Source organism: Populus euphratica, unplaced genomic scaffold (assembly GCF_000495115.2).
Source record: "Populus euphratica unplaced genomic scaffold, PopEup_1.0 scaffold650.1, whole genome shotgun sequence".
Classification (NCBI taxonomy): Eukaryota; Viridiplantae; Streptophyta; class Magnoliopsida; order Malpighiales; family Salicaceae; genus Populus; species Populus euphratica.
The window spans coordinates 62,501-71,764 of NW_011500522.1; the positions used below are offsets into that span (position 1 = coordinate 62,501).

The 9,264-nt window shown below is 38.1% G+C and overlaps 2 protein-coding genes and 1 long non-coding RNA gene across 3 annotated transcripts in view; 2 read left to right on the forward strand and 1 right to left on the reverse strand.

Moving 5' to 3' along the window:
* LOC105115170 (glutamate receptor 2.7-like) overlaps nt 1-2,446 on the forward strand; it is a 3,666-nt gene extending 1,220 nt beyond the window's left edge. Inside the window, exons 2-5 of the mRNA XM_011011989.1 lie at nt 1-488; nt 638-944; nt 1,066-1,463; nt 1,908-2,446. The exon at nt 1-488 is cut by the window's left edge and continues 783 nt beyond it. Coding sequence (XP_011010291.1) covers nt 1-488; nt 638-944; nt 1,066-1,463; nt 1,908-2,282 — 1,568 coding nt within the window. The 3' untranslated portion in view covers nt 2,283-2,446. The remainder of the gene's footprint in view (nt 489-637; nt 945-1,065; nt 1,464-1,907) is intronic.
* Nucleotides 2,447-5,516: 3,070 nt separating this feature from the next.
* On the reverse strand, nt 5,517-5,692 carry LOC105115173 (uncharacterized). The gene is made up of 2 exons (XR_840285.1): nt 5,629-5,692; nt 5,517-5,560 (listed from the first exon to the last, which is right to left on the reverse strand). It is a non-coding gene; the product is annotated as an uncharacterized LOC105115173 (long non-coding RNA).
* A 2,100-nt stretch (nt 5,693-7,792) lies between these two features.
* LOC105115178 (transmembrane emp24 domain-containing protein p24delta5-like) lies at nt 7,793-8,965 on the forward strand. The gene is made up of 3 exons (XM_011011997.1): nt 7,793-7,819; nt 7,961-8,173; nt 8,840-8,965. The coding sequence occupies exons 1-3, from the start codon at nt 7,793-7,795 to the stop codon at nt 8,963-8,965; spliced, it is 366 nt and encodes a 121-aa protein (XP_011010299.1).
* The last annotated feature ends 299 nt before the right edge of the window (nt 8,966-9,264 follow it).

The following is a 9,264-nucleotide window of genomic DNA, read 5'->3' on the forward strand; positions in this document are numbered from 1 at the left end:
GGAAAGAGTTGTTGGAAAACATTTTGGACGCAGACTTTCATGGTTTATCAGGTAAAGTTAAATTCAAAAACCAGAATGTTGCTGCAGCAGAAATATTTGAGATCGTGAATGTAATAGGAACGGGTTACAATGAACTCGGGTATTGGTCCAACGGATTGGGATTCTCGGAGAACATCCATGAAAATTCTAGTTATAACTCTTCGATGATTGGTTTGGGGCAAGTGTATTGGCCAGGGGGTCCTAGGTATACTCCAAGAGGATGGACTGCCCTGACAACTGCTAAGCGATTGCGAATCGGAGTGCCTTCCTTTTCAGGCTATGGAGAATATGTGAAAGTGGAATATGATGATCGCTTGGGAACGAACTTCTCTGGTTTTTCAATCGAGGTCTTCAAAGCAACTGCAGCAAGCATGCCATTCTTTCCGCCGTACGAGTTCCATGACTTCAAAGGAAATTACAACGAACTTGTAGAGCAAATTCATCTGAAGGTAAGAGGCAGCTTGATAGAATAAAATGATTATTTAAATTTTCATTAATTTATCATGCATGCACGCATATTCTGAAAAAAAACGAAGAAAAAAAACACTTTAGACTAATCATACTTTGTTGTACTTGGACTTTTTCCCCACAACACCAGAACTTTGACGCAGTAGTTGGTGATGTGGAAATAGTTTCAAGCAGATACCAATATGCAGAATTCACCAATCCATATACTGAAACAGGATTGGTGTTGATCGTCCCGGCTCGTTCGAGCAGTAAAGCATGGTCATTCGTTAAACCATTCACCACAACCATGTGGGTTTTAATCTCAGTGACTACAGTCTACAATGGCTTTGTTGTTTGGTGGATAGAACGAAAGCATTGTGATGAACTACAAGGCTCCATCCCAAATCAAATTGGGATCATGATTTGGTTATCCTTCAACACTCTTTTCTCCTTGAATGGTAAATTGAAGTTTTTAGTTCCAATCAGTTTCCTTCTTTGATTTGAACTTTTGAAAATATATAACTAATCCTTTAACAAGCAATTAATTAACAATATCTTGCTGACAACCATTTGAGTTAGGGCCAAAGCTTCATAGCAATCTATCAAGGATGTCAGGGGTGGTGTGGCTGTTTGTGGCTCTAATCATCATCCAGACGTACACAGCCAACCTCACAAGCATGCTAACTGTACAGAGGCTTGAACCCACTATACCAAGCGTTGAAGAACTATTAAATAGCAATGCAAGGGTTGGATATTGTACAGGTTCCTATATGGAAAGATATTTGGCGGAAGTTTTAAAATTCAAGAGCCATAACTTGCAGCATTTTCGGTCAGCAGCAAGTTATGCTAAAGGCTTCGAGGACAAGAATATCTCTGCTGCCTTTCTTGGAACTCCCTATGCCAAGATATTCCTTGCAAAATACTGCAATAGCTTCATCCAAATTGGACCAACGTACAAAATTGGAGGGTTTGGATTTGTAAGATCTCGCGCTCATATTTATTCACCTTTTCCGTTCATTAATAATTTTCCTGAAATTACTATTGCTAATTTACATTCTTCCGGGCCAAACCAAACTATGCATGTAGGATTAGTTCTTGTAAAATTTGTGTTAGGTTCAGAGGCTTTTTGTTGACTTTGTAGGTAGGCTGGACCACAAGTTACAAGGTGTTAAGTTTGACCAAAGGAAACTAGCAATGAAATCTTTGATTTTGAACAAAATTAGTAGGAGAGAGATCACTTAGATAGGTTCAATGAATCATTAGATATAAGTTGAATAAATTAGTAGGTTATGGTAAAAGACACATGCCTAATCTTAGGCTTATTTGCTTCGAAATACTAACACATACAAATACATATATATATGAATTACACATGAACTTAAGGAGTGATTAAATTTTTACATGGTTAATTTGTTTACCAGGCGTTTCCGCGTGGATCTCCATTACTTGCTGGCGTGAATGAGGCTCTACTGAAAATATCAGAAAATGGAACGCTAAAAGAACTAGAGAAGACATGGATTTCCCCACAAAAATGCCCGCAGATGCAGAGTGAAAGTTCCAGCCTTGGACCCAGTGGCTTCCGAGTACTTTTCTTTATAACTGGAGGCACAACAACAATTGCCTTCGTCATATACGTCTGTCGCACTAATTTGTTGAGGCATGGAAACATATTGAGAATTATCTCAGCTCTAGCACTGAAACGTTGGTTCTCTCTGAGGAAGCACTTCACTAGAAGAGTAGCCAACGCAGAAATTCCTATGAATGCTTTTCCAGAGGCTCCAGTCCCGCTGGCTTGAATTTAGCCATAGAAAGCCGTTGTTGTGAGGAGATATCTAACAAAATTGATGAAGCTATGCAGATTTATACATTACTGTACATGTTACATGTGAATAGAATACAGATTAGCTAAAGGGATAATTATCGTGATTATCATTTTATTATGTGATTTTCACTTTTCCTCAATTTTCTTTTCAATTCTATTTGCTTCCATTTTACATCGTCTAAAAAAAATCAGACAAACAAATTTAGATTATTTCCAGAAGTACCATTATATTTTAATTAATAACTAAAAGATATTTATATAAATATTACAACATTGTCATCAAAATAATATTATAATATTTTTATAAAAACAAAACCTAAAACTTTCACAATTGAGATTTTATCAAACTGTGCATACAAAATCAAACCCAATCACTATCATGCTAAAAGTTAAATTAAGCGCAAATCCTTGTATACGCTGTTAGATTTCGTAATTCTATAATTTTGATTAGGTCATGCTCATTATTGATTAATCGTTAGTCATCTTATCAGCTTTGATTATTCATTTTTTTTTTAATGTTGCTTTTTGAGCTTTATTTCTCCATCTCAGATGTAGTGGTTGGATGTCTAGGATTGAATTTTATGATCTCCTTTTGATGTTTGTAAAAGTAAGATTTTTCTTTTTTTAGATTTTTTAATGCACATCCTCGATAAGATAAATGCCCAAATGAACAACTTTATTATGTCTAGATTTATTGAATTTCCATTGGAACGCCTATTTAATGCTTTATTAACATCACGTTGATTTTTATAGAAGTAATTTGTTTTAGTGAAAGAAATCTGTAATATTTTTCTGCTAATTACTTCCTAGTTAAGTTGGTTCTGGTGCTTCTTCTTCTTGTCTAAATACATTGTTTCGATTGTTAATTCCACAACACCAAGTTTACATTATAGACAATGATCGACGGCAAATGGTTAAGTTTGTAGATAGTAGTTTATTGCTGAAGACAATCTCTGTCACATGAGAATTGGGATTTGTCATTAATGGGTAACCTACCCTAAGAAATAGGGTTACCATTTGTCAATGATAGTTGCACCCATCATTGACAAATGTATCAACCCATGTGTAACCATTGTTGAGGAGATGTCATGGTTGCCTATAAAAAGGCACCAAAAGAGAGAGAGCAAGATAAGAAGAGGATTGTGAGAATGTGAAGAGAGTAGAGAGAAAGAGAGAGCTACAATGGCAGCAGCCTTGCTGCCATTGCAGCAGCTGCAAGTACAGCAAAGAGAGCTAGAAGTAGAGTAGAGAGAAATGATCTTTCTCCTTCATATATTTGTTTTGTATTCTTTCTCTAATCTCTAATAATATAGACTCTCTCTCGTGGATGTAGGTGGTTTTGCCGAACCACGTAAATATTATGTCAGTGTGCTTGGCCCTCTTATGAGCAAATATCAGTACATCACCGGTTGAAAGTCCCAACAATTGGTTTCAGAGCACATGGTTTAAAGTGGTGTTTGATTTTGCTCAAAAATGAAAGTTGTCAAAATTGTGTTTTGACCATACCACTATGTAGAGGAGGAAGAGATGAAGCCACTGGTGAAAACCGTGTCGAAATCGAACGTCGGAAACCGCCGCACGCGCCGGCGGGGTGAATGGACACGCGCGCAGACGCGCGCCACGTGTCACACGCGTCTTCTTCACCCGGATGGGCTGACCCGACCCAAATATCAGAAGATCCGACCCACGCGCGAGATCCGGATCATGACGTCATAGTGTCGTCAGCATGAATAGGTGGCATGACATGTCAGCAGCCACGTCAGCACTGTGGGACCCACTACCATGTCACCAGCCGAGCTGAGGGACAGGATTCTGTGTGGCGGAGTCTATGTGCAACCGGTTCTGAGATTGAATCTAGGCCGTTTATCAAGCTAGAATTGTTTTGATCAAATCTTAGTCATCTGAAGTGCGATTTGGACGATTTAAGACTTGTTTCCAGCTAATTTGATCATTCCGGATGCAATGGTATGGTCCGATCATTGAGATTGAGATCATAAATGACAATGGTGAATTATTAAAGAGAAATTGCCCGATCATGAGGCATCTGATGATCATCATGGTGGTCGATGGAGATGAAGAAGAAGAAATCACACATGTTTGCCTAATTACATGTGTTAAAGTGTTATGTGGGGAATTTTAATTGCCTTGAGGGAAGGCAAAATTGGGACACTCTAAACACCCGATCATGAGGACAATTTGAGGTGGAGAGTGAAATTTGATAAAGACCAATCTTGACGAATCTGAGCACTGGTAGTCTCGCCAGATGTTGAGAAATCAGGTATAAAACCAGGATACCCCATATTACTTGTAAAGGAAAGCCGCGACAAAGCTAGCAAATGGTTGTATATACGAAAAGATAGTACGATGGATAGATATGGCCTAAGAAGTTCTGGCTAGGAGATTGGGTTTTAAGCGGGACCGTTGTGACCCCTCCAATCTTTCCTGGGAACCTGCTTAGTGGAAGAATTATCCATACGGTACTATTTTCGTATATGTGACAGTTTGTTATGAAACTGTTGAAGACTAGCAGGATGACGGCACAAAGGAACAGTTGGGTTCCGTATGATCAAGGATATGATGAAGTGGTGATTTCTCAAAGTAAGTTAGATTCGGTGACTGTAATTTCTCGAGGGGAGAAATGATGAAGACCCTGATAATGGAAGAGAAATACAGCAGAGGGATAAAGATTGGCACCCTATTTTGACTTGGATAGGTGTTGTGACAGGATGAGCTGTTGTCAAACATAAGCAAGGAATAAGGAGAAATCTGGAGAACAAAAATGCACGAGGACACACGGAGATTGTGCAGGAGTACCCGAAGGATCCAACAAGGTACTATAATGAGACAACAAGTGCAAGGAAAAGAAGAGTTCCCAAATGAAGCTCAGAGCAGAGACTGTGTAAAGGTTGTACAACAGGAAGTCTCTTATGCTCTTGATAAAGGCAACAAGCGAGGACCTTTTCAATGCATGCAAGGATGGAAAGATGAGCTGTTGCAGATGCACCTAATTGAGGGGGTGCAAACGCCTGTGATAAAAGGCGACCGCCTATGATGAAAGGCGAAGACACCAAAGAGAGTTGGTGTAGGTGGAGCTGTCAAGTGCAATGATGAAAGACGTAGAAGCTCCAAACATAGAAATCGAGGTGGAGGATTGCGAGGAGTATACCGTAACTTTCTCTTTCTATGTAATCAATGGCAAAAAAAATTATGGAGCCACTTTGAAGCATCTCAGCTAAAGGAGGATGCGACCGCCTATAAAAGGCAAAGACACCTTAAAGAGAAGGTGTGAGGGCTTTGAGATGAGCCCATGATCAGACCGCCGCATGACGACGAGCGGAGACACCTTAGGAGAAGGTGTGAGGGCCATCAAAGGAGCCTAGTTCAAAATGCCCCAAAGCCAATGTGATGGCTAGGTATGAGTGGACAGATGCATATATGGATAGCCAATGAAGTGGCTATGATGAGTATAAAGACAAATACAAGATTAACTTTCATGGATATTGCCCCCATGCTAAAGATCAATGAGCTAGAAGACATTTGCCTTGGATAATAAGTGGATGACTTGTGGAGCATTAAGATGCAGCTGCTATGAAGGAGCAGAGGGCATGCGCAGGTTCCGGGAACAAGTTGACTCTTGTCAAAGTGGTGAGCTTAGTAATGGCATTGTAATACCCAGAGTATCAAGACATATATGGATCAACCTTTAATGGGCTGCCCTTATGGTTAAAGGTGGAAAGCTACCTGGACTCTTGAGACTAAGAGCGAGAGACTCACGGAGAAGTAAGGCGTGGTTCCTAGGGTGGAACAGAGGGCAGACGAGTAGACTCTTGAAAGAGTGGTGAGCTTGTGATCATATTGAGATATTCAGATAATGACTGTCGCACTTGAAATATCCGTTTGAGGGGGTGTTATAAGCCTTGATATAAGGCTTGATGAATCATTCCGGACCGAGCATGGTTGATACGCTCGAAGGGGAATGTTGTTCCAGAGACAAGCGTTAACACTATTCAGATGTGATGTGGCAGACCATCTGGTTGTAGTGATCCTTTTGTGTGAGAAAAGGTGTGCTTTAGTTACTCTGATGATTGAAAGGTTTGGCAAGTACCTGTAAACTTGGCCACAAACGCTCTCAGAATGAAAAGCTTGGAAGAGCTGCAGGATGCAAGCTTGTGCTGAAGAAGAAAGAGGACAATTACCCATATAAATGTCAAAGGGGGTGATTGTTAGGATTTGCCATTAATGGGCAACCTACCCTAAGAAGTAGGGTTCCATTTGTCAATGGTAATTGCACCCACCATTGACAAATGTATCAACCTATGTGTAGCCATTGTTGAGGAGATGTCATGGTTGCCTATAAAAGGGCACCAAGAGAGAGAGAGCAAGATGAGAAGAGGATTGTGAGAATGTGAAGAGAGAAGAGAGAAAGAGAGAGCTGCAATGGCAGCAGCCTTGCTGCCATTGCAGCAGCTGCAAGTGCAGCAAAGAGAGCTGGAAATAGAGTAGAGAGAAATGATCTTTCTCCTCCATGTATTTGTTTTGTATTCTTTCTCTAATCTCTAATAATATAGACTCTCTCCCGTGGATGTAGGCGGTTTTGCCGAACCACGTAAATATTGTGTCAGTGTGTTTGGCCCTCTTATGAGTAAATATCAGTACATTACCGATCGAAATTCCCAATAATATCTTGCCAGGGATTTAAATAATTAAGATGGCACAACATTGCAGGCTTTTATGAAGTATGATGACGAGGGAACCTATTTTAGCATTTCATCTCTTTACATTAGTGTTCTTGCATTTAGTTGTGTTTGGCTCTTTATGGGCTTTCTATGAAGTGGTTACGGCAAAACTTCTTTTATAGCTAAGCATGATGATTCTAAGGGGTTTTTGCATCCATTAGGTAGAATAAACCCTAACATGAGAGTGTTTGGGGTTTGTGTTAAGGGAGTGAAATTTAATGTGAGATTTTTTCTTCTCTATTTTTTTTTCCTCGAAAACCATATGATTGATATTTGCGGTGCTGCTAAAGCTAAGATTACTTTTGAGACATGATTCTTGTAATTTTTCTTTCAAAACATTTTGTGGGCTGCAACATAATTTTATCAGTGTAAATATTGGGTTATGTCTGAAGATTATTCAAGTATCATATCTTCAGGAAATGTCCCTTTCTCACCAGTGGCCAATTAAATCAAATAATTTTCTATTTTGAATTTTTTAGTTTCCAGGGCACGTCAAAGTTGTATGATCTACTATGGAAATAAATGGTGTTTGATCCTTATGTTGAAATCAATCTGGCCAAAAAAATGCAGGACGACAATGTTTCCTTTGATAGCTGTTTATATGATCTTTTTTTCTTTGCCAACTATTTTTAGGTTAGATATTCAGCTATTTAAGCCTGACCTTCTTCCTCCCACGTAAAGAACACATATGTGCAAACAGTTGTGATTTCACTACTAAGAAAACAGAACTAAATGGAAAACAACTATGATGTATCCTGAATCTTGTGATTTTATGGTTGGCATGTCAATAACACTAATTTCTCCCTTCATTCAATCATGTACAAGATTCTATCTTCAGCAACAAGTATGTGCTAATGAATAGTTGGGAGATGGATTTTTTCTTTGCTCAACTTTTAATTCTTGTCTATTTTGTTAGGTAACATCACCATATGGAAACAATCTTCACCACAAGGAAAATGCGACTCATGGTCAGTTTGCATTTACAACCTCGGAGGGTGGTAACTACTTAGCATGCTTCACGTTAGATGGTCATCAGGAACCAGCTACAGGTGAAACTCTGAGCTTCGACTGGAAAATTGGAATTGCTGCAAAGGATTGGGATTCTGTAGCGAAAAAAGAAAAGGTTGAGGTAAGTTTCTTCAACAAAACTAGATGATTATTGAACAAATCTACATAAAAATTAGGTCTAAGGACATAATTAGATTTTTAATAGGCCAATTTGATTTAATTATAAACCAAATTAAAGTTTAATTATGTTATGAATTAATTTAGGTGCAGTTGAAGGGTTTAATTAGGTACAAGGAGTTAATTATACTTTAAATGGGTTAAATTAATTTTATTAGGGACTTAATTGGTGAAAAAATAAGTTTGGGAGCTCAATTTAGACTTAATTAAAAAAATTAAGATTTTAAAAGATCAAATTTAATTTTTACCAGGTTAATTAATTGAAATCAGAGATAAAATTGCAAGAAAATCAAAATTTTGGAGTCAATTAAGGGCTAGATTGAAGAAATTCATGGTTAAAGATCATTTTGAAAAAGGCGTCGAACTATGGGCATCCAATTAGCTAAAATCAAGAGTGAAATTTAAGAGATTTGAAAGTTTAATGGTCAATTAAGGGTTAAATTAAAGAAATCTAAAACTAAGTACCTAAAGAAATTGAAGTTTGTTAAGGGCAAAATTGAAAGTTTGATGACAATTAGAGGTGTAATTGAAAGAAATCATAAATCAAAGGACTAAAATAAATTTTACCAAAATGGTGTTGTTTTGAGTAAACTATTCATCTTTTCTTCAGGTTTTCACTCGAAAAGGATGTTTAGGGGGCTATCTTCTCAAGGCATTTAATGATTCATCTCTCTACCAATTTTGGCAAAACTTGTACGCAAACAATGGTCTGACATCTAATTACACCCCAGTGTAATCCGTTCTGGTCAATTGACACCATAATGGTTGTTGGATCGCCTTAAAGTGGCTAACTTGATCAGCCTTTCTACAGTAACTTTGTTAGGCCATGATAGCCTCTTTTGACTATTGGTTGGGATACTTTGAGGTTGAATTAAGGGCCAAAATTTGGTATCATTAAGGAAAAAATATCTCTTTTTCATCCCATATAAATAGAATAGAGATGGATTCCATAATTATGATGGATTTCGTAATTAAACTAAATACTACAAATTAACATCATCATATCTTATTCATACAATTCCAAGCTTAAAGTTT